Source organism: Plecotus auritus (genome assembly GCF_963455305.1).
Source record: "Plecotus auritus genome assembly, chromosome: X".
Lineage (NCBI taxonomy): Eukaryota > Metazoa > Chordata > Mammalia > Chiroptera > Vespertilionidae > Plecotus > Plecotus auritus.
This window is the reverse complement of record NC_137784.1, coordinates 103,555,994-103,581,781: the sequence shown is the minus strand read 5'-3', so window position 1 is coordinate 103,581,781 and position 25,788 is coordinate 103,555,994. Positions and strand designations below refer to the sequence as shown.

Genomic DNA, 25,788 nt, shown 5'->3' with positions numbered 1-25,788 from the left:
GAAGTAGGTATCTGTATTGGTGTGTTTTATATATGAGGAAACTAAGGTTCAGAGAGATTAAATAACTTGCCCAACACCACACAGCCAGTGAGTTTGGATTGTAACAACTCTTGTAACTTTTCTGTTATACTACAGCTGCCCAATTTGAACTTGTCCTTAAATAAACCTGGTGACTTAGATCAAATGTATACTAGACAAATGGCATCTATGTCGACACAAGAAACATAAAAACCAAGTGATGTTTAAAAACCCAGTTCAATCTAATACATTTTAATGACATTATTTATAAACTTCAAACCTGTGATAATGAACTTCCTCTTGGTATAGGAACACAATTCAATGACTGGTAAAGTGGGTCTTTTATTGAGTACTTACTATGTGTCAGGTCTTGTACTAAGTTTTTTTTTTTAATTTCTTTATTGATTGTGGTATTACATATGTGTCCTTATTCCCCCATTACCCCCAACCCTTCCATTCATGCCCTTACCCCCCTGTTGTCTGTGTCCATTGATTAGGCTTATATGCATGCATATAAGTCCTTTGGTTGATCTCTCCCCCTTACCCCCACCCTCCCCTACCTTCCCTGAGGTTTGAGGTTCTGATTGATGTTTCTCTGCCTCTGGATCTGTTTTTGTACTAAGTTTTAACGTGTGTTATCTCATTGAATCGTACAAAAGCCCTATATGGTAGACACTGTTATTATCCCCACATGTCAGGTGAGAAAATAAGAACTGAGATGTCAATTATGTCTTTTGCCCCAGGTTACAACCAATGAGTATCATAGTCAACATTTGAACCCAAGCAGACTGATACTTAGAGCTGACTCTAAACCACTAGGCTGAGCCACTTTGGCTACTTAGAAGGCTAGCTGATGACCTTGAAAGGACTTATGGCCCTTATTCATCCCTAACTGTGGAGTGGCTCTCCTCAAACTGCTGTAGAACACTTATGTGCCATAATCAGGTGAACCACTCTGCGTTTTTGCTTTTGCCATGTAATTGAAAGTTAACTGGGTAAGCAAATGAAGAAAGCAGTGCCAAGGGGCTCAATTGCCTACTGGCAAAACATGACCCACACAGATGACTCACGGCTGAGTGTTGCCACCATTAGAAGGCTTTGGAGCTAAACACAGTGGCAAGGACACAAAAAGGTTAAACAACTGTTCAGCCTTGTGCATCCAAGTGAGACTAGACTTTCTTGTTCTGAATTTGCTGCATTGGCATGTGAAGCACATGGAATGTGTGCCCCTGCGCCCCATGATAGTTCATTGTAACTGTGAACATGCACCCTGCCCACAGTGGAGTCTCTAACGAGCCCAACTCAATTACCGTTTTTGCTAAATACATTTTACCCTGTAGCCTTTCCTTTTTTCAGTCTCATCCAAACATGACTACAAAGTAAACCACATATTCTGCGTGCTCTGTATGACTTATTACTTTTTAATAATGTAAATAGGTGAACAGAAGCAATATTGATCTTCAGTGTCTAAGCATTTAATCACCATTAATAATGTAAAAGGTTTTTATAAATATGTAAAAACAAGAGTACATTAAACTAAGTGACAGCAGTAATTTGCAAAGGCAGACATTTCACTCGCCATCACTAATGGAGAAGTGCATTTAAAAAACAAAATCTTACCAGGATTACTGCAACCGCTGACAGCAAGGTCTGGCCAAACTCATTTGTCTGTTTTGTATCCATGAGAAGCTGATATCGACATCAATCCATGTCAAGTGTCTACATCAGAGATTGCTTAATATCAGCCCACAGATGTATTTCGTTTGGCCCAACATTTAGAATTAGGAAATCTAATAGAAAAAATTGGAATGTCTTGCTTGTCTAGAAAATTTACAAAGTTTGACATCTCTGGGCCCATGGACATGGCATAGGTGCTCTGAGCTGAGAGCAAGCTCCCCTCTGGATTGGATGGGATATGCCTCTCTAGCTCACCATTTACTATCTTGACACCTGGCTCACTTCCCTCACTTTCAGTGTCATGCCTGGCCCTGATGGCATTTGAGTTTGTAACCTCTGGGCTACAGAGCTTCTATAGTATTCCTTGGAAAGACCTCTAGTATTTATTTGTTTTCTTTCTGATATATTTCCCTGAGAGTCTTTAAAAATCCAACCTTAACTTTTTACTGAATTTCTGAAACTTTACTACGATGGTTTAAAAAGAGAAAAAAGTTATCACTGAACATGAACTATAAAACACATCAGTGAAACTATATTTCCCCTCTTAGTTTACTGGGATGCTTGTGTACACCTCATGAATAAGTTGCCGTACAATCTGCCTCACATCTTACACTAATAAGCTCCCCCAGGACAGTGGATTTTAACCTATAGCATCTTCCATCCCATCAGTCATGACTTCACATAATCCAGGTCCCACCATAATAAAAGCAAAATGTTCACTTTCTATGTTGAGAAATAGTTGACTATTATGTTTATTGCTTAGAATAAGTTTTAAGAATAATTTAAAAATCTGAGAGAAACCAAGATGGCGGCATAGGTAAACACCTAAACTGCTGCCTCGCACAACAATATCAAAACTACAACTAAATGACAAAATGGACACCATCCAGAACCACAGGAAAGCTGGCTGAGTGGAGATTCTACAACTAGAAGGAAAGAGGAAAGCACATGGAGACTCAGAGGAGCTGCAAAAGGCTGAGGTACAGAGGCGCGCATGTGCAGAGAGGACTGACTGTTGAATGCACAGGCGGCTGAGTGCGCGGCTGGCTTTCTAAAGTGGGAGGGAGACGGAAGTTCCCAACTGCACTGAACTCCAGTTCCAGGTGAGTTTCTGGGAACCCAGACTCATCCAGGAGGAAACTGGACTGTCTGGCAGCGGGCAAAATTCGAGGGCAGCTTTCTCTCAGAGGTGCTTGCAGCAATTACCAAGGGACACTGAGACCCAGGGGCCTCATAGGGCAGGGCTGATGGGAAGCCAAGGCTGTCTGCTCTGCCCTGAGACTCTGCCCCATGCAAGCTGAGCACAGAGGCTTTTGCAATTTTGCAAGTCTTGTCTCATAAGGGTGTCTCCAGCACAGAAGTTCTCCCAGCATAGACACAGCTGATCCTCACAGCCAATTGGCCTGGAGGTCAATTCCTCCCAGTGATACCAACAACAATCAAGACTTAACTACAACAAGGCTGTGCACACAGTCCACAAAGGGGTGTACCAAAAGTATCCACCTCAGGTAACTGGGGGAGGCTGAGTCACTGGGCCTTATAGGACACCTACCACACAAAGCTACTCTACCAACTCAGGGAAGCAGCGAAAATGCGGAGACAAAGAAACAGATCACAAATGAAAGAAATGGAGGAAAGCAAACGATTGGATATAGAGTTCAAAACCACGGTTATAAGGTTTTTCAAGAATTTCCTAGAAAAGGCTAATAAATTTAGTGAGACCCTCAAGGATATGATAAAGGACCAACTAGAAATTAAACATACACTGACTGAAATAGAAAATATTATACAGAGACCTAACAGCAGACTAGAGGATCACAAGAATCAAGTCAAAGATTTGAAATACAAAGAAGCAAAAAACACTCAACCAGAAAAGCAAAAAGAAAAAAGAATCCAAAAACTTGAAGATAGTGTAAGGAGCCTCTAGGACAACCTCAAGTGTACCAACATCCAAATTATGGGGGTGCCAGAAGAAGAGAGAGAGCAAGATACTGAAAACCTATTGGAAGAAATAATGACAGAAAACTTCCCCACCTGGTGAAAGAAATAGACTTACAAGTCCAGGAAGCGCACAGAACTCCAAACAAAAGGAATTCAAAGAGGACCACACCAAGACACATCATAATGAAAATGCCAAGAGCAAAAGACAAAGAGAGAATATTAAAAGCAGCAAGAGAAAAACAGTTAATTACCTACAAGGGAACACCCATACGATTGTCAGCTGATTTCTCAACAAAAACTATGCAGGCCAGACGGGAGTGGCAAGAAATATTCAAAGTGATGAATAGCAAGAACCTACAACCAAGAGTACTCTACCCAGCAAAGCTATCATTCAGAATTGAAGGTCAGATAAAGAGCTTCACAGATAAGAGAAAGCTAAAGGAGTTCATCACCACCAAACCAGTATTATATGAAATGCTGAAAGGTATTCTTGAAGAAGAAGAAGAAGAAGAAGAAGAAGAAGAAGAAGAAGAAGAAGAAGGAGGAGGAGGAGGAGGAGGAGGAGGAGGAGGAGGAGGAGGAGGAGGAGGAGGTAAAGATAAAAATTATGAACAACAAATACATGTCTATCAACAAGTGAATCTAAAAACCAAGTGAATAAAAAATCTGATGAACAGAATAAACTGGTGAATATAATAGAATCAGGGGCATAGAAATGGAGTGGACTGACAATTCTCGGGGGGAAAGGGGTACGGAGGGTGTGGGGAGAGACTGGACAAAAATCGTACACCTATGGATGAGGACAGTGGGGGGAGGTAAGGGCAGAGGGTGGGGTGGGAACCGGGTGGAGAGGAGCTATGGGGTGGGGGGAGAGGAACAATTGTAATAATCTGAACAATAAAGATTTATTAAAATAAAATAAAAATCTGAACATTTGCAGCTATGCTGCTGGGTGCAATCATGGCAGCCTCCTGTGCCCACTCCTGGTAGAATGCCTACCCTTAGTTGAAAAGTTCTAGAGTTAGGACCAGACTCACTATAGCACTAAGCACATAACAGCACTCTTAATAGGGTACACAACAAAGATGATAAATAGCATGCTAGGTTTCTTCTACCTAGCTTCTATTAAGCTGCTATATTTCACTTTCTTACACCACACTGGGATGTACAATATTAGCTCTGAATTGTTTTAACTGTGATAATCTTAAGTTCTGTGAGGACAAGGACCAAGTTTGTTCTCTCCTTGTTTTGATTACCTATCACTGTGTAGCAAACTAAAGCATAATGGAATAAGACAATTTTCATTATTGTATTTTATGATTCTATGGGTCAGAAATTCAGATAGGGTATAGCCAGGATGGCTTGTCTTTTCTCCATGACACTTGGGCTCTCAGCTGGGATAACTCATATAGCTGGGGGTGGGAGTGGCTGTGGGGGCTGGAATAGATGAACAGCAGCCAGGAATCTCTCTTTCCACACAAAACCTTCTTACTTGCGCTTCATATTGGCAGGACAGCCTGCCTTGGGCTTGTCAGAGCTTTTACACTGTGGATCAGGGCTCTAAGAGGGAGTGTTCCAAGAGACAGGAAATGGAAGATGCAAGTCTCTTAAGGCCTGAATCCAGAAGTTTTAAAAGTCATAGTTGTGCTATAAATTGTTAGTCAAAGCAGTCACAGAGCTTGCCCAGATTAAAAGGAAGGGACCTAAATCCCACCTCTTGATGACAGAAGTATCAAAGGATTTATAGCCATCTTTAATCTATCATGCTACTGTATCCCCAGATCCTTAAACAGTACCTGGCAAAAAGCAGGTGAAAAAAAGGAATGAGTGAGTGGCTTAGTTGTAGTGAAATTGAAGTGCCCTTCTCATATTTGCTAAGGAAAAAATCATTTTGGTTGCCTAAAACATAAAGATGATATTAGGACATCAAATAAGTCAATTTTGAAATGTACAACCAGACTAAAGGTAAGATTACTCTTCTCCAGTCTAGCTGGCATGGCTCAGTGGTTGAGCATCAACTTAGGATCCAGGAGATCACAGTTCGATTCAAAGTCAGGGTACTTGCCTGGGTTGCAGGCTTGATCCCCAGTAGGGAGCGTGCAAGATTCTCTCTCATCATTGATGTTTCTCTCTCTCCCTCTCCCTTCCTCCCTGAAAGCAATAAAAATATAAGAAAAATAAATTTTAAAATATTACTGTTCCCCAAATAGTATAGGAACAAATTTCTAAAAGATGAAGTGATTATACAACATTAAGAAAGTATTCTTTTTTTTTTAATTTATGAGGCATGTCATCACCGTCAGAGCCTGCCCATAATTGACATCATTTATAACTTTGTATAAGCATCAATAATCCTCTCTGCCTTCAGTGAGCTAGATAATCAAAATTTAGAACTGAGAAAAAAATTATAAAATAAAGAGCAATATCAGGAAATCAATAGGAAGACTGCTGTTAACTGGCTCACTTTGGTATGTGTCATTATTTTGTCTCATGAAAAAAAACAAAAACAAGTGCCCAAACAAATATGGGCACTGCAAACGCCTTCAGCATGAAGTCTTGGCAAACTCTTTGCTTACCCAAGCCTTCACCCTCCTTTATTACACCCAACTCAATAATAAGATCTTGAGTTACTCTCCTGATTATTCATGATACCTGGTAACAGCCATAATTACTTACCACAACTTGTTTAATAAAACATGCTTTCCTGCATTTATTTGAGCTGGGAATTTATACCATTTTAAATCTTGTGAATAGCAAAATGAGTTATTGAATCACACTGGGGTTATGGGGAAGGTTGCAAGAAGATGGTTATTGCTGCAGAAGCTACTGATCTTTTTTTTTACTTTATTTTTATTGTTGACACTATTACAGATGTCCCCATCTCCCTCCCCTTTGCCCACCCCCACCAAGCCCTGCTGCTGATCTTGAATGTAGAGACTAGCATTCAGAATGATCATACTAGACAGATACTAATTACTGATCTTAAAAAATATGTATTTTATTAAAATGTTAGTTTTTTCAGAGTAACTGAGGAGTTTAACTCCATCTAAAAGAGATACCAAAGTCCTATGCTATCCCTAATGTAATATAATATCCTGATATCAACACATTTTTTATAAAGTGATGAGGATATGTATTCACTCATTTATTCAACAAATAGTTCTTGAGTACCCATTTTGTGCCAGGAACTGTGCAGGTGGGGGTAAACAAAAGAAACAGAGTCCCCATATTCACAGAACTCCCCTTACATCTAGTGGAAGAAAGTCAAAACATCAAGTAAATACATAAATAACAAAATTAATTACAAATTGCAATAAATTCTGTGAATTATGGAACATCAGGTTTCTAAGGGAGCTTAGAGTTAATCAGCTAAGGGGTCTCAAGTTCAACTGCTCTGATGAAGGCAGTCAGGCAACCTAAATGACTGTCAGACAAGAGGTACTCCAGCAAATGAGACAAAGTCATTGAACAATTACAGAAGTGAGACTGACCTGGACGTTCTCAGCAGTAACTCAGAGATGGGACTAATTGACTCAGGTGAGCATGGAGTGCTGCTAAAATTGACACACACAGGAGACTATTGATGACTTTCAAAAAAAATACAAAACTTATTTAGACAGTGAGGAGCATAACTGTTTGCACGAAGTTTCACCCTTTGACATTTGGAGCTATACATAATTTTTTCTACAATTTAAAATGTTTTTTATTAAACAGATGAATTCAAAGGAAAAAAACATGATCATTTAAAAAAAATTCCCATTTACCACAATGAAAAAAATTTCTACTAACATTGCTTTGGCATCATTTATAATGATAGACCTGACAGTTTCTATCAAGATAATGCACATTGGAGAAGATTGATGTTTTCACTCTTGAGATTTATGAACAATCCAGTGTTTACTTGGTTCATTTATTCATTCAGTGATAGGCACTGCCCTAGGCTCTGGGCTCCAGTCGACAAAGTGCCTTCCCCATATAGTCTAGTGAGGAAGACTGACGATAATGAAAAAGGCAAATGTCAGGTAGTTCTGTCAAGTGAGATAAAGAACACTTCAGCCATTGTGGCCCAGTGGTTGAGCATCAACCCATGAACCAGGAGGTCACAATTAGATTCCTGGCCAGGACACATGCCTGGGTTGCAGGCTCGATCTCCAGTAGGGGGGCTTGCAGGAAGAAGCCGATTGAGGTTTCTTTCTCTCATTGTTTCTATCTCTCTATCGCCCTCCCTTCCTCTCTATCTAAAATCAATTTATATATATATAAACACTTAGGGACAAAGAATGACCATTTTAGACAGAGTGGTCTAGGCAAGCCTTTCTGGGAGGTGACACTAGAACAGAAACCTTATAGCATTCAATCTAGATGTTAGATGATCTTGGCATGACTGTTGGATGATCCTGGACCCTTATGCAATAGATTGTCACACAAGCCACAGCCTGGCAGTGACTTTTAGGTGCTCCCTGAATTAAGACACCACGGCATTGTGTGAAATGAAAGGTGAGGCAAACCTTTCAAGGAATTACTACATGCTGATTACTGTACTAGATTTTACTGGTAAATGGATGGGGTGCCTGTCTTCCAGAACCGCATTGAAAAAACTTGAATACCTCAGACAAACTGAGAAGCCTCTAAAAAGAGAAATCAGCAACAACCCTAGACTGTTAGTCATAAAAAGAAAAAGAAAACTAGAAGCCCTTCATCAATCAGTGTGAAACCTAAAAGAGGTAGATATATAGAAACCACTTACTGATTTGGAATGATGAAAGAGAAGAGGTAATAAAAACTTATATTTTAGAAATGTATAAGGAAACATAATGTCATTACAGTATTCAAACATTCATGGAACTACCAGTTTCATCTGTGTACAGGTAACCCCCAGAAAGTCTATAACATAATCTTTGTAATTTTGCTGAGGTACAAATGTGAATCTGTATGCTTGTGTTTAACTCTTTCCTAAATCGGTTAGTTAAGGACCTCCAAGTCTATTTGCTTGTGGCAGATATTTGTGTAATTTTCATCTAGGAATGTGGAATACATTATACCAGGTACACAACAAGGGATTGATAAACACACACTGCAACAATTGCTAAATACATAGAATAAAGTAAGGACTTGGGGAAGCTCTAAGGCATCAGTGTCCATGAATCTATCTTGTGTTCACTTTTCTTCCTAAAGAGATGCACTGCACATGACCTGCCCACATTCAGAAAATGAATCCAAGTGTGGCTTGGCTCAGCCATGTTTCCTTGTGATTCTATTTGCCTTCCCATGTTGCTTTGCCTGAGTAACTGCCTTTACTTTTCATTTCTGCAGTTCTTGTCCTAAGTGGGAAGTGAGATGGTTGCTACTTGCTCATAAAGCACTTTGATCTCATTTATATGAAAGGTGTTACGTGTGTGAAGATGGGATCTCCTGATTTTCAGACAATTGTTTTGTCTAATGCTAAAGTTCAGGAAGCACATGTTCAAGACACATTTGAAAAATTACAAAGTGCTGAAGGTTCTAAGATTTATAGTGCTGACTAGCTCCTGAAATCAACAGTCAATACCTAAAGGTACCAAAAAGAAAGAATGTGTGACTTTAGTAAGTTCTTTGCAGATGCTCTTAAGCAAAGAATAAAAAAAGAAATCAGAGCACAAATCTTCAAAAGCTGTTCAAGTGCTTATTTGTGATATTTTGAAACTCAGCTATTCTGAGATGCTTAATAATTGTGATGAGTAATACCAGTAGCTATCTACAGATTATCTCAGTGTGAACAAATATTGTCTAATATTTTATCAATCTTACTGCTCATTTTGGTTTAAAATACCAAAGGCTCAAATCCTGACCACCTACTTCTTAGCCATATTGTTTACTTGCAGTGTCTCTAGCTGGTTCTATCATCTAAATGCATCCCTGGAGAGGGCAGAATTAATTCATGTTTGAGGAGAAAGACTGAGTTGTAGCTCATCTCCCTCCACTACACACCCCACACATAGAAAGTGCTCAGCAATTGGTAAATGTCCACAGGAAATTATGTCCTCTGGATAGCACAATCTTTGTAAATGGGCACTTTCTTTTCATTTGTGGCCATATTTTTCACATCTTAAGAAAGATCTATTTATAGGTCAGGCCCCTTAGGTCCCAGGTCAGCTCAAGAGCCCTCCACCACTTCACCAACTACTTAGCTGTGTTATCTTGATCAATTTTTTAACCTCTCTGAATCTGTTTCTCATTTTTAAAACAGGGCTAATAGTTGTACCTACTCAGGATTAGGTTGATATTAAATGAAATAAGATACAGAAATTGCCTGGCATAGCACCTGACTCATAAGTGCCTAATAAACTTTTACACAAATGTATACAGATATATTATATATACTTAATAATTATCAGGGTACATAATTGAATATAATTTAAAAAGTGAGTTCAAAAGGCAATCTTTTTATTGGGTAACTTTTTTGTTATGGCGTCTTTGTGAGGTGATTGAGGATAAGACAGGGAAGAACTTTCCATAAAGCACAGATGACAGCAAGAACAATTCCGTTTCTTAGGAAAAGTCACAACGGTTATTACTAGCAAGCCAGAGCTAGAAGCAGTGTGAACAGATCTAGGCCACCTTTTTTCCTCTGTGAAGGGAACAGTCAGTCATCCATGGCCAGGCTACAGCCAACAGCACAGACTTTCCCTACACTTAATGACTATCCCATTATTGGAAGGGCAGATTCACACAGAAGTGAAAGGAAAGGTTAATGAGGTTAATAAATCCCCATAAGGCTGATTACAAAGATAAACCATCTGAGTAATGTGTAAAACAGGCAAAAACAAAACAAATTAAAAAAAGAAAGAACCAAAAAACTTGAGACTGTTTAAGAGTTGCAAAGGCTTACAGGACAAATATTTCAGGATTCAAATTCTGGACAAAAATAAACATGTGTCCAAATGAAACAAACTGGCACTTAGTCCTGAAAATGTGACTGTGTCGTCAGTTTTCTTATTGCTTCAAACCACTTGATCTTTTTCCCATTACTTTGGGGATCTCAGGCATCCAAAGCAAGCTTACTTTTGACAAGCAATTACCAGGGCAGATGGGAAAATAGCCACCCTACCTCAGGGTGAGTGCCCCCATTTTGTTTTACTTGAAACATCACTAGCCATGAGGAAAATAATTCTGCTTAAAAAGCTATCTGCATTTTCAATAGCACCACCTGTCCCAGAGCCCTAGAATGTTGATGGGTAATGCTCCCAGCTGCTTTTAATGTTACCCATTTGGTAGGTATTATTTATTTGGGCTAGTGACCAACTGAGTAGGATTAAATCAGCCTGCTCTATTTAAGTAAAAACTAATGAGATTTTATTGGGTTTGCATAAGAACATTCACTGCATTCACATTTTCAGAACATTGAAAACAGGTTTATGCTATAACTTGAAATGTTTTCATGGTGCAGTAATAGCTTAGGTAGCATATGTCAAAAAACCAGTATCTGTTGTGTGGAAGCCCCTCAAATATCTGAATGTGAGAACCCTCAAATGTATATAAATTATGAAATTTAAAATTGTCATTATATGGTAATATATAAAAGAATAATGGGGTTAGTGTTCATAAATTAAGCATTTGAGGAGTACTATTCATTCATTCCTCTGAGTCACAGTGGTACTATTTAATTCCCTGAAGTAGTCAATTATCAAACAAAACTCTTATGATGAGAACGTCATAATACACAACCGAGAATGCTGGCTTCTAATAACTGAACTGTAAGGCATCTGTCACACAGGATTCTCAAAGTAGTCTCTGAAACCCTTGAAGCAGTACTGTGAGGGTAGGTGGCAAGTATCTTATAACTTCATACAAAAATATTTGAGTGGAAATTCTCTGAGCACACAGTGTGTACACCAGACACTGGGAAGGATGCAGAGAGGAAAATCACACAGTCCTTGCCATGGACTATCAAATAGGGAAGACAGACAGATACAGAACTCTTACCCAAGACAGGCTATGCCAAGTGCAATAACACGGATACGAGCACTATCTAATGAGAATAATATGGGTGGGGAAGAAACTGACACTTATTTGGGACAGACAAATCAGGTTAAAACATTTTTCCATTTTATAATCACTGGATTTAACAGACCCTACAGTTCATCTTTTAGTCCAACTGCCACTTTGTCATGACAGTTTCAACATGACTCTCCAAACTAGTTTTGCAAACCATTTCCCAGAGTGTGTATGAAGAGTTAAAAAGTCATTCTTCACATATTGCACAATGGTAAGACTGTGAACCAGTTGGTGACTTGTCTACCTTTATATGGTTTATGTCCCCTGCCTCCCTCCTCAGTTCATACATTTGAATTGACTAATTATGTACTGGTCTTGCTTTCCCTAAAGCAGTGGTTCCAAATTTTAGAAACACTGGGTTTGGGGCAGCAGTCTGTTTTATCAAGCCTTCCAGGTGATCTGGTGCAGGATCAAGTTTGAGAACCAGTGGTCCATATGAGAGAAAGATAACCAGAAAGGACTGAGGACCAGCACCACAGTCCCAAAATTACATTCAAGAGAAGAGTCTTGATTCATCACATTTTGGCAGGGGATAAGAGGACAGCTTAATCCCTTTGCCCCAACCACTCAGGTATTTGCATTCTAATAGGGACCTGAAGCAGCAATGCTTTAGTCCAAATAGCACAATCTACAACTCTGGCTCTAAGAAGCCAGCAGGAGAAGATGTCAGGAGAACCATCAAACCACACCCCCTCTGCAACAGGTTTCTGTTCCTTGGAGACTTGAACCAACTTACAGCTCATAGAGGAATTTACAGGGCAGGATTCCAACACTAGTGAGCAGAGGATTCACGTGGCCTCTCCCAGCCCAGTCCTCATTGCTAACTCTTGACCAGAGCAATCACCTGTGGAAAGGAGTTCATCTGTCCCCATGGAGAAAACCACCTAACCTGCCCAACAGATGCTAGATCCCCTGCTGGACAGGTCCTTGATTTTAAATGTTACCCTTCAAAAGTTGCTTATGCTCATGTTAGCAACAAAATCAAATAGCTATAACTTACCCAGCCCTGAGCCTCATTTCCTTAAGAAAGATTTTAATCAGAAACACAATCCAGTAAATTACATCTTCTTTCAGCAATTTAGTTTTCAGCCTTGTTTTTCAACTCAACTTTTGTGCTTGAGGTTAATGTTTTTGTGTGAGGTGCTGAATGAATATTGGAAATTTGACAAAGGAAGACAAAAGACAACAAATAAGGGAAGAGGAGAATGGAACCAAGAGTTTATTGAAGACTGGGAATAATTTGACTATGCTATGAAAATAGCAAATACAAAATAAATTAGACCTTTTGCATCAGAACTGTCTAACAAGCAGCTTGTTAGTTTAAATAAGGCTCTTGGTAGAGTGTAGTCTGACTTGCATATCCCATGATGCCCTGTTCTTCAGACCAAGCTCCAAACACCAAGAGGATTCAGCATTTAAGTAAAGGGAGAAGCAATTCCTTTGGGGTTGTTGCTTTAGCATAATGACAGCAAGTAGACAGTTTGGCAGCAGCCTGTATTCTCCAGAGAACAGGAAAAGAGGCACTTGTGAGGGGTGATTTCCCCCTATACATGTGGTTTTTTTTTAAATATATTTTATTGATTTTTTACAGAGAGGAAAGGGAGAGGATAGATAGCTAGAAACATCGATGAGAGAGATACATCGATCAGCTGCCTCCTGCACACCCCCCACTGGGGATGTGCCCGCAACCAAGGTACATGCCCTTGACCGGAATCGAACCCGGGACCCTTCAGTCCGCAGGCCGACGCTCTATCCACTGAGCCAAACCGGTTCCGGCTCCCCCCATACATGTTTTTAAAGTCACATTGGGCATGTCCATCTAAGTTTAAGTTCACATGCTGTAACCACAACAGCCTGGAGAGTTTCTTCTTTATAAAGCTTCCAGGAAAACAAAGCATCTCACCCATGTCTGAATCAAAGAAGGAAAACCCCAGGCAAAGATGGAATACCATTCAGAGTATGCGAGCATACACACACCAACAAAAAAGACAGTTACACTGAGCACTTACCTGCAATATACATGTGCAGGGCCCCCTCCATGACAGCCCAGACAGTAGCTTCTATCATCTGGTTTGAAAAGTCCAGTAGAGTCCTGTGTATTATTTAATTGAAAAAAGTTTCAGAATAACAACATTTCCTTGAAGGATTCAGACTCATGTTGAGGCTAGTTTGATGTGGCAAAATTTTAAGAGCGCAAGATGTTTCCCCAAGAGAGATGAAGGACAGAGACTCTCTGGGAGAGGTGACAGAGATGTGCCACAATGGTAATGATGAATAGCACAGAAAGCAGGATTGTGGTACTACCAAAGCCAGGTCCCCCACCATGCACACCTCAGTACTTCAGCAAGGATCTAACCTAGGAAAAAGATGAATTATACAAGCTGCCTTGGATATGAGAAGCATAATCTGAACAGATTATATAAATGGGGGTGTTATATTTTAGTGGCTGTGTGAATCAGGAAAAATAAAGCAGATCCAAAATTCTGAAGAAAATTGAGTTCAGAAGCTGGGAGTTCACAAAATGGCAGTTGAGCTGAACAAGTGGCACAATACACCATACTTGCCAAGAATATGTATGAAGGTTCTCTGAGGGTCATCTGAGGCTGGAGTAGCCTGGGGAAGCAAGTGGACTCAAGCTTTCTGTTTGAAATGGAGAGTTTGCCTGAGAAGAATTTTCCCCAGGTTTCTACATGCAGTGCCAATCAAGATTACTGAAAATGTAAAAAGAATAGTTTAATACTGTCCCAAAATTTAGATAAATTACACTGACACAGGATGACTGATGTTGGTCAGATTGTGGTAAGTACTAGTAATCAAGAAATAAAAGGAGCTAAGTTATTCTTTTGAAAAATGGATGACATGGAGTGTGTAAATAATGGGAGAAAATGCAGCAAGATATAGAGAATCAAAACATTTAAAATCTAGTACATTACAAAGAGAGTTCAATGCTGATAAATGTAAAATAATAAGTTTTTATGGGGCTTTATCATATGCTTTGAGTTGGTGTGGATCATAATATATGAGGAATAAAAAAGTAGGGGAGTTAAAAGATAAGTCTGCACATTATTTATGACTGATGAAGAGAGAAATGAATGAGAAGAACCGGTAGACAATGTCTTGAATAATGATGACTTTGATGAGTTGTTATCACACAAATCTGTGTGCTTCATAAAATATGATGAATACTAAAGAGCAGACGAGTCTAAAGACAAGTTTACTCAGAATGAGATACTGAATGAAGGGAGAGAGGAATACAAGAGAAATGCACAGACTAATGATGACTTTTATGAGACTTTCACTTACCAGCCTGGTCCTTCATAAATATAAGCTGTATAGAAAATAAAAGAGCAGCAAAGAAAAGAGGTCTGTGTTTGTCATAAAATATGACCAAATAATGCCAACTAAGCTTGACAAAATAAAAAAACAAAAATAATTGAGCCTAGTACAGCTGTGGGAAGACACAATGTCTAAATTAATGTGAACAAATAAAATGAGCAAGGGTAGAATTGTCTTCCCAATAGGGAATCAGTGACCACCTAGGTACGCATTATTGTTGCAAAGGCCACCTTGTTAACTGGTAGAGCCTTGGCAAGTTCACAATTACCTCCCACCACACCCCCCAAAAAGCCATCAGCACTTAGGGCTCGGGAAGCAATGTTTAACTGATTTTCAACTGGTTTGGCCTCATTAACATACAGTCTCTTTTCAGCCCCTCTTGCTCCAGTTCCTATATACTTTGCAGGAGATTTTCTCAGCTTGTTTATACTTAGTTTATACCCAACTTGTCAAATTTTGCTTTGTAAAGACCTTCAAAATGTTACTGTCTATAACTAGAATCCTCCTTTTATTTTCATTTCTTGTTACATAGAACTTAGAAATGGGACCAGATCTCTCAGGATTAGTTCAAAATCCAGAATTCAATTACTTTCAACTGTCTTCTCTATTAGAACAAATGGTATTTCAAAATCTTCCCAAAAGACACTGGGGGAATCAGACAAGGCAAAGCAAGTGTCAATATGCCATTACCATGCCATTCAGGACCATGACATAAAGAATTCATTAAATGGACAGCTCATTGGACAGAAAGCCACTGATCTACATCAGAACTAGGAATTTTGGTCTATGAGCTCAATATACAAAAACACTAATAGCAACAACTATGCTAGCTTACCTTGTGTAATACTTAATGGTATGTAGTTTGTGTTGTTGGAAGGCCTTAGGTAATCAGGATAAATCCTATCAGTATAACATCCAATTCCTCTGATTGCAATAGACTTTACTAGTGAAGTTTATTAGCTATAGCATATAAAACAAGCTTTGGCTGGTTTTTCAGATATTTTTTTTTCTCTCATGCAAATGATCTTTGTGGCCATGAGTCTTTAGATACATGGCCTTGAATTGCTGATTCTTTTCAAATAATGTCTAATGCCAGGATAAAATTATGGTTACTTTGGAAAGCCATATTTGCCCAAATAATATGTGCCCTGTTTTTATTGATCTTGGCGGGAAGGGGGAGAGAGAGAGAGAGAGGGAGAGAGAGAAATCAGCTCCTCCTACAAGTGCCCCAACGGCGATGGAACTCACAAAACAACCCGGGGGACATGCCCTGACCTGGAATTGAACCCACCACCCCCGGGTCTATGGGACAAGGCTCCAATCCACTGAACCACACTGGTCAGGGCAACATGGCTCCTTTTAACCCAAGATTTAGCTTCCCTGGATACCCTGTATCCCACTTGGTGAAAAATCTGACATTGATGCCAAGAAAAACCATTGACCTTGCCCAGACTTCCTCAACCCTATCAGCTCCAGCTAGAAAAATGTACATTCTAGTGCTCAGCTGCCAAGACTAGGATTGAACTGGAGTGAAAAACTCCCTGCCATCCCCTGCTACCCTCCAATAACAGCAGAGCAGTAAAAAGATCTTTGTTTGGATTTGCCCCTTGGCCCTCCTAACTACCAAGATACTGAAATTTGTTACAACTTGTTGGCCAGGGTAGAGCTGAAAGTATACTTGTTTTAGTGGACTGTGCCCCTTGGTGACAGCCCTGGTTTAAGAACTAGTTTAATGGAATCCCATTCTTGGGTAAACTTTAAAGGAAAACCCTCCTGAAATATTTTATGTCAATTAGGCAAGAGAAATAGGGTACTATAGTCAGAGACCCTGTCTCTTTTGCAGACTTTAACTGTTAAAATTCACCCAACTAAGTCTGCTTAGTTATTATAGAAAATTGTTATTCCAGTAAAGCAATTGGCAATATGTACCAAGAGCCTTAAAAATGTTCACACCTGTGTATGTAAATGCATAGAAAATGTACATAACAAAGTGATACTGCTGATTAGTTCTGGGGAGAAGAGCAGGAACTAAGATGGAGGTGGTCAGCAGGGATTTCAGTCATATCTATAATGTATTATATGTTAAGTAATATAATTAATTTTAATAACAGAAAAATATCCTCCCACAGCTAAGACTGCCTTCTAAGGAAATAATAAGAAATTCAATGCAGAAAAAAATCAAGAAACAACAAAATGTCCTAAAATAGGGAATGGCTTAAACAAGTTAAGGAATATTAATTTGAGGCTATTTTATATAATAACAAAAAGCTACTAGTATATTAAGTAATTTCTTATTTTTTTTAAATATATTTTATTGATATTTTACAGAGAGGAAGGGAGAGGGATAGAGAGCTAGAAACATCGATGAGAGAGAAACATCTATCAGTTGCCTCCTGCACACCTCCCACTGGGGATGTGCCCGCAACCAAGGTACATGCCCTTGACCGGAATCGAACCCGGGACCCTTCAGTCCGCAGGCTGACACTCTATCCACTGAGCCAAACCGGCTTCGGCTAAGTAATTTCTTATTACATTAACCAGTGTGAATAATATACTGTTAACTTAAAAATATCTGTATACAGAACTATACCAAGCATAATCCCAATTTTGGTGGGTAAAAATGATACAAACACCCTCCCCAACATGTTATTAGTAGTTACTACTGGTTGGTGAAATTGTTTTCTTTGTTATACCTGACTGTGTTTTCCAAAGTTTCTCCAACTTGGCTTCTAGACTTTAGTTTCAACATGCTTTTATATTTGTCTTTGATTTTGCATTACAGGCGTGCTTGTGTGATTCGAGGCCAAGTGATGGCTGTAGATGGAACCCCTCTAGTAGGGGTGAATGTTAGTTTCTTACACCACAGTGATTATGGGTTTACCATCAGCCGGCAAGATGGAAGGTAGGTCAATATTGCTTCTGATCATTGGTGGGGGCCAAATACGAACTTCTAAACATGAGTGAAACCAGGCCTCAGGGGATATAATGCTTGTAAGCCCATCTTTCTTCTGGCTGTATCTTGAAAAGTCACTGGTGATATTTATCTCCTCTATTCCCCACCTAAATCAAACCAAATTTCTCTTCTAACCCTGTACTCATACTCTCAAGTCTTCTTGAAACCCTGACCATGTGGAAAGTTTTCTAGCCTTCACCTAATTCCATTTATAAAGCCAGCTTCAACATTCAGTGAGGCGATGCAGGTAGTAAAGAGAAAGCCATGGACTGTTTGGGCTGTTCTTCTGTGACAGCCTCAAAATATTTTAGAAATGAACGTGTCCAAAATGTTTCTCCCAAAAGTATAGAATTCAACAACATTAAGACTTTTTTTAAAATGTGTCCTTCCTAGACTGCCTATTTTACTAGTGGCTGAAACTGGTTGACAACCATGGTCAACCTAACCAATTACCTTTGATGTCTATATAACCATAGTGATTTAACCTTAAGCTCCAACCATAAAGCTGCTCTCTAATGGCTTCTCAAGGTTCTCTGAGACTTGGGAAGCATGACCACTAGGGAAAATCTTTTCCCCCTGAAAATGGATTTGCTCACAAAAACATTTTTGTTGCTATTGTTTATACAGACATTTATTTAGAATATTTGCATCAATACACCCATGTGTCCAAAGGTATCTATTTATGAAACTCAGGAACATTGTAATAATGGCTTTGAGGTGCCCTAGTCTCCAGGTGGCTACCCTTAAAATGTCATACTCATAACAAGCCGCTTCAGTACTCACATAAAGAGGCCACTTGGCTTGGAGCTTTATTACAGTGTGAGAAACTATCTCATTTCAAGAACCTACAATCAATTCCAAACCACTCTGGATTTGTTAATTGTTCAACTTGGGCTAGCTGAATTTAGTGTTCAACTGCTTGTCAAGAAAATGCTTATAAAAATTAGTTAAAGAAGATAATAAGGAAGAGTTTTAACCTATACAAGAAAACAATTAATCATATGGATTTTTATATAAATTATAATATTATTAACTAGCCATCTATTCATTATAACAAGTTCAGCAGAGCTACTCTGGATGCAGGTAGTCTGAAAAAAATATATATATATATTCTCCTATCTAATAAAGAGGTAATATGCTAATTGACCCTCATGCTGTCACAAAGATGGCAGTGCCCACAACCAATAAGGAGGGAATATGCTAATTGACTGCCATGCCCTCAAAGATGGCAGTGCCCACAGCCACAAGATGGTGGCACCCAGTCCCCTCAGCCCCCCAGCCGCCCAGGGCCAGCCCGAGGCACAAGCAAGACTTGGATGGTGGCTGCCCAGCCAATGCCCGAGGTGCAGGCAAGCCTCAGATGTCAGCTGCCCAGCCACCCAGGGCCGGCCTGAGGTGCAGGTAACCAGGGCCAGCTGAGGCTTGCACTGCTGACAGTGGCAGCAGCAGAGGTGTGATGGGACGTGGCCTTCCCCTGATCGCTGGGTCACCTCCCACCCCTGAGGACTCCCAGACTGTGAGAGGGGGCATGCAGGGCTGAGGGACCCCCCTCCAGTGCATGAATTTTCATGCACCAGGCCTCTAGTATATATATAAAATAAAAGCCTAAGCAACCGTTAAGGCGGAATGACCAGAATGACCAGTCACTATGATGCGCACTGACCACCAGGGGGCAGATGCTCAATGCAGGAGCTGCCCCCTGGTGATCAGTGTGCTCCCACGGGAGGAGCACCGCTCAGCCAGAAGCCAGGTTCATGTCTGGTGAGCACTGCAGCGGTGGCAGGAGCCTCTCCCTCCTTCGTGGCAGCGCTAAGAAGCAGCGAGCCGAGTGGTAAGGAGCAGAGAACAGGCAAGTGGTAAGGAGCAAGGTGTCCCAGACTGTGAGAGGGTGCAGGCTGGGCTGAGGGAAGCCCCCCCCCCTCCCCAGTGCATGAAATTTGTGCACTGGGCCTCTAGTCTATACTAATAAAAGGGTAATATGCTAATTAGACCAGATAGACTGGACATCTTCCAGATGTGCTTCCAGACGTCCTTCTGGACAAAGCCACGGTGGCAGGGCCAAGGCAGAGGCAGTTATGGGCGATCAGGATGGCAGGGGAGAGCAGTTAGGGGTGATCAGGCCAGCAGGGGAGCAGTTAGGGGCATCAGGCAGGCAGGCAGAGGTGGTTAGAGGTGATCAGACAGGCAGGCAGAGGAGTTAGGGGCGATCAGGCAGGCAGGCAGAGTGGTTAGGGGCAATCAGGCAGGCAGGCAAGCAAGTGGTTAGGAGCCGGTGGTCCTGGATTGTGAGATTGGGCCTAAACCGGCAGTCAGACATCCCCCAAGGGTTCCCAGATTGGGGAGGGTGTAGGCCGGGCTTAGGGACCCCAGGCCTCTAGTATATATATGAAAGGCTAATATACTAAGTGTCCAACCATCCCACCAGTCGCTATGATGCATGCTCACCACCAGGGGGAAGACGCTCAACGCAGGAGCTGCCAAGCTGCAGTGACTTGGCAGCGGCAGTTCTCGGGTGACACACCCCGAAACCAGAGAGGAGGGAGCCCGATTCCTCACAGGGCTTCACAATTCCACCTTCGGCTGTGGGTTATGTTATTGCTGGGGCACTGGCGGTCCTGAATCTGATTTACTGCACACTTGCATTTGCTTTCACACCCTGTATGACAGCAACATTGCAAAGTGCCCTTTGGGGGATGTCGGAGAGCCAGTTTTGGCCCGATCCCCACAGGCCAGGCTGAGGGACCCCACTTGCTAGAGGGACCCTCCTCACTCCGCAGACACCAGGGAGGGACCACAGGAGGTTGGCTCCAGGGCGTGTCCAGCCCTTCTCACCCAGTCCCACCCCGCTGGCCACCTTCTAATTAATTTCCTTTCAATGTGCATGAATCCATGCACCAGGTCACTAGTATACACACACACACACATGCACGCTCTACACACACATATATATTGCTTATGTCTGTATACATGAGTAATACAAACTGAATTTCCTTTCAAATATTCCATAATCGGCTCATTAGTAATTCAAATGGATCCTTCTCCCTGTTAGATTGAAGGATGAAATTTAACTAGTTCACTCACCAGTAGCTGGTACTCAGAACTGACCTCTCCCTCACCAGCATGTTCCACCATGTTCCAGAAAGTGAGAAATGGATTATTGCTTTAAAAAGACTATGCCCTCGGGGACATTTGACTTCTCATGGAGAACTGATGGGTCTTCAGTTTTTTTTAGCTTGTGTACAAAGTTTTCAGTGAATTGTTTGATATTCACAAGAGAACATAAAAGAAACTTGATGTCTAGAAGCCTAACAATTTGTTTCCAGTTTATAGAAAAATATTAAAGAGGGACATTTTTTGTATTTTTAGTTTTAAATAAAATGCCAAGACCCTTTTCCCTGAGCTCACTGTAAGTTTATGTAGATGACAGATACTAGCCAGAGTCCCCTCAGGCAGTAACTCTTCCCTCAGGCTCCACAAAGGGTGTCAGCATTCAAAATATGTTCCCCAAATGCCAACCAGACTGTACCGTTGTCATCTCTTGGACATAAAGTGACAGTATGATGAGAGTTTCCATTTATATGTCTCTGCTTATTGCTACCTCAGATCGAGTAAGTACATTTCAGAAGCAGCATATCATAAGGAAGCTAGACCTGAGGGCAAAAGGATTACAGAAAGGCTGAGATTAGCATTTAGATACCTATTAGGTCAGAGTGTGACATGCAAGATAAGGTAAGATCAGATATGCAAGAGCCTCTGTCTCCAATTCTCAATTTCACTGGTCTGCTACTGTGCCTGTAGTTCCCACCAAAAAGATCACTTCTTTTGGTTAAGCTATTGACTCTCTCAAAATCCCCATTAAATGCAAATATGTTATGTGGGATATGGAAATAATTACCCCCATTATCATCCATTTGCACAAATTAAGTGACAACTTTCCCTAGAGAACCAGAAAAAGTCTAGGTCATGGGACCAAAGTGATGTGTAAAAAGCAGAGGGAAGGATGGGAGTGGATACACAGCCCTCTAAAAGTAAGAATAGATAATGCAGATTGGGAGGCACCAAAGTATCAGAAAAGGAAAAAAGGCAATTCTGAAAGAGAAACAAATATGTATGAGTATCTACTCTATGCCAGGCATTTACATGAATGTCATTGTTTCTTCCTCACAACAACTTTATGAGTTAGGAATCATTATTATCATTCTCCCCATTTGCAGATGAGAAGACTTATTCAAATTAACACAGCTAATAAGGTAGAGCCCAAAAGTTGAACCCAAGTAATCTGGCTCTTATCTTCTATGATTTACCACCTTCAACTTAGAGAGCAGGTGCTCAGTTAAGTGTTGAAAACTATAAATATTTTAGCTAGCAACAAGCCAAATAGGTGATTCTTGAGAAGCATTAAAGGTCTCAAAAACTTTGTTTGGAAGACTTCATAAGATGAAGAGAGGGTTCCCTATGATTCTCCTATATATGTTTGACTCTTGTCTTTTTTTAAAGATTTCTTAATTGATTTTTAGAGAATGAGAAAGGGAGAGGGAGAGAGAGAAAGAGAGAAATATTGATCGGCTAGCCCACAACCCAGGCATGTGCTCTGTCTAGTAAACTGGCAGCCTTTCAGTGCATGGACCAACCAGAATCCAAATGACTGAGCCACACCGGCCAGGGCTTAATTCTTGTCTTTATGCCATTTACTCATTTGCAGTAGTAGCTGAGTGATAGATCATGTTAGCCCATTTTACTAATGAGGACACTGACACTCATGGATGTTAAATAACTAGCCCAAAGACACAAAGTTAACATGGTAGAGCTGGGATTTGAACCCAGGTGCAGATGAAGCCAAAATCACATTCTTCCTGAAAAACAAGAAGCCTGCCCTGTCTGCTAATATTTCTAGAAGTAGGGAATAATTCCCAGGTACATATTTTCTTGCTGGGATAGTTTATTTTGTAATTTTGTTGTTGCTGCTTGTGTTTGTTTTCAAATAAATAAGCACTTCAGTTTAAAAGAGTCAAGAACTAAGATTTGGGTGAAGCAAATAAACTTGCCCAAGGGCATAGAGTTAAATCAATATAGAATGTGAACTAAAGGAAAGGTCTGATGACAAGTAATGTTGGATTTTCCCCACTATACTTGCCTTAAACTGCTCCTGTATTATCATAAATTCAGCCTCTCTGTCTTAAACCATAAGCATAAGCGGTTTGGGTTTTCTTTTTTTAGTTCAAACCTAGATTATTTTCTATAGCTAATGCAGTTCTTCAAATCCTCTTTTTGGAAACTGCCTTAATATTACAGCTACTTGACTAAAAAAGCAACAATAAACTATACAGTATTAGCCATCCTTTGTTACTGTCCATTTTTCCTTATCTGGAAGATTTCTGCAACAAGACACAATTAGTAATGCTATGATAAATACTATAAATGTCGTATGAAGGGAGTGGTGAGCTCTCCATAATTAAGTCTGATTATCAGGGCATTTTATCATTGAAAAGGTGTTTTACAGAAAGATCTTTTTCAATATAGGGAATTATTACATTTCTCTCATGTGGATTCAAGTTGCTTTGAGTATTAAGAAGCATCATATTGCCCTTTATCCATTTATAGATATAATGGTAAAATTTATTATTATCTTACTTTTACATAGTATTTTATGCTTTTTGAATGCTTTCAAGCACATTATCATTATACTTTAAAGAGGAGTAAGGGAGAACCACATAGTACCGAATAAACTGAAACTTGAATCTGTTATGCTCCAATGCAAGAGTCATGTCAGAGATGTGCTTGCAAGAGAGGCGGTCTTGCTTTGTCAGAGGTATCGAGGGAGTTGTCAGTGGAGATAGACAGGATCCATTACAGGCTGTCTTACGAAAGAAGACCACGAGGCTTTCTAAAGGGAACCAGGAATCCTAAATACAGAGTTCAAGTAGAATCAGGAGCCAATCCCGTCATATTTTCAGGGTACAGGCATGGTATTGTTCAAGCAAATTTCACTGAACAATTTTCCTCTGCTGGCTTCTTTCTCCAAATGCCATCTCAAAGACACCATCAGGTTTCTGACACTATGTTTGTGATCCTGAACAAGATATTTAACCTTTGCCTCCTACTTTTCTCGATTTTTTTTTTTTGAGGATGAATAATACATTAGATGCTGCTGAATATGAAATGGTCATCTTTCGGTTATCTCTGGCACAAAGGGTAGCAGTGATATCACATTTGACTTTGAAGAAATGGATGCAGTAGTTTTGTTTAAGATAGTATTAAATTGGCTTAAAAATTCAGGGTGAATATCAACTGGTGATAGAAAATTTTTTCTCAGAAGTCTACTGGATAGTGAAAAGAAGTCATCCATGGAATGAATACTGAGCTAGAGGGAGCTTATAACAGAGAATATGAATGGATATATTGAATTCCAAAAGAAGGAAAGTACACTAAAATTACCTATTTTTTAACTTTATTTTGGTTGTTAGTTTGCTTAAAACTGTCTTATAATTTTCCATCACAGCTTTGACCTCGTAGCCATTGGTGGTATCTCTGTTACCTTAATCTTTGATCGCTCACCTTTCCTGTCTGAGAAGAGGACACTCTGGTTGCCTTGGAATCAGTTTATTGTGGTGGACAAAGTAACCATGCGGAGAGTTGTATCAGACCCACCATCCTGCGATATCTCCAACTTTGTCAGCCCAAATCCTATTGTGCTTCCTTCACCGCTCACATCATTTGGAGGGTCCTGTCCAGAGAGGGGAACTATTGTTCCTGAGCTGCAGGTGAGTGCATTGGCCTTTGAAAGTATAAAATCATAGCATCTTGGGGTGCTCAACAATGCATAATGGCGAGAGTCTTTTTCCTATACCCCTGCTAGTACTATAATGTGCTGCCCTTCATTTGTCAAAAGAAGCCTTCAAATGTAATCTCTTTGGCACACATTTGCAAAGTGCTTGCCAGGGCTATAGGGTGCTATCTGTGGCCATGGTACAAAGCAATATGAACTAGTTGTCATGAGAATTAAACCCCAAACCTTGACCTAATGAACACTGTGCTCTAAGGAACAAAGCTAGAGGGCTCAATCATGATAACAGTATAATCAATAAGGTGGGACCATTTGTGCTTCTGAAATGAAAGCTCTTTTAAAACTCTAGTTTTTGTTCATTGTCAAGTTTACATCCATTGTTGTTGTTCTTAGAAGTCTTAACAATTCCTCTTATTTAACTGTGTTTAGTGAGGGTAGTTTTCAAGGCTATGGGCTTTAATGTTTAAAGCTTTGTTTTTGAGCGTTCAAGCTTTATAATCAGAGGAACCTTGATATTTTAGGATTTCTGAAATTTTTTTTCTTTATTGAGCACTTAATATTTTAACTTCAATGTTAAGTCATTCAAACATCCATAGTACAACTCTCTCACTACATTATAGAAACGTTTTAAAGATAGTTAATATGGAAACCACCAAAATGAACTCAAGTCATACAGATCCATAATTCAAAAAGTATACTCAAGAAGAAATAAATGGACATTCCAGGATTGAATTGGTTTTCCTTCCATCACAACATCCCCACCAACTATTAGCAGTGCCTGTAGGATACCTCTTAAGAAAGACTCACAAAAAATAGTGCTGTATGGGACAAGGAGTCCAAAGAGTTGTCACTCCTGTTGGTTCCATTGTTTTATCTTAGAAAGGAAGTAAAAACAGGACAGTATTAATGAGTACATTTGACTGATATGCCAATCCCTTCACAGATGTCATAAGGAAGTATAGATCTCTTTCAGCACAAAAGTTTTCAAACTGATTTCGGATTGCATGTTTAATTAGCGAAATGAAATACTAAGGTACTAAGTAAC

At 40.0% G+C, this 25,788-nt stretch overlaps 1 protein-coding gene across 1 annotated transcript in view; it reads left to right on the top strand.

The window, feature by feature from the left end:
- The window catches only part of TENM1 (teneurin transmembrane protein 1), a 1,003,294-nt gene that overhangs the window by 827,729 nt on the left and 149,777 nt on the right, over positions 1-25,788 (top strand). The window contains exons 19-20 of the mRNA XM_080653537.1: positions 17,789-17,908; positions 24,459-24,720. Coding sequence (XP_080509663.1) covers positions 17,789-17,908; positions 24,459-24,720 — 382 coding nt within the window. The remainder of the gene's footprint in view (positions 1-17,788; positions 17,909-24,458; positions 24,721-25,788) is intronic.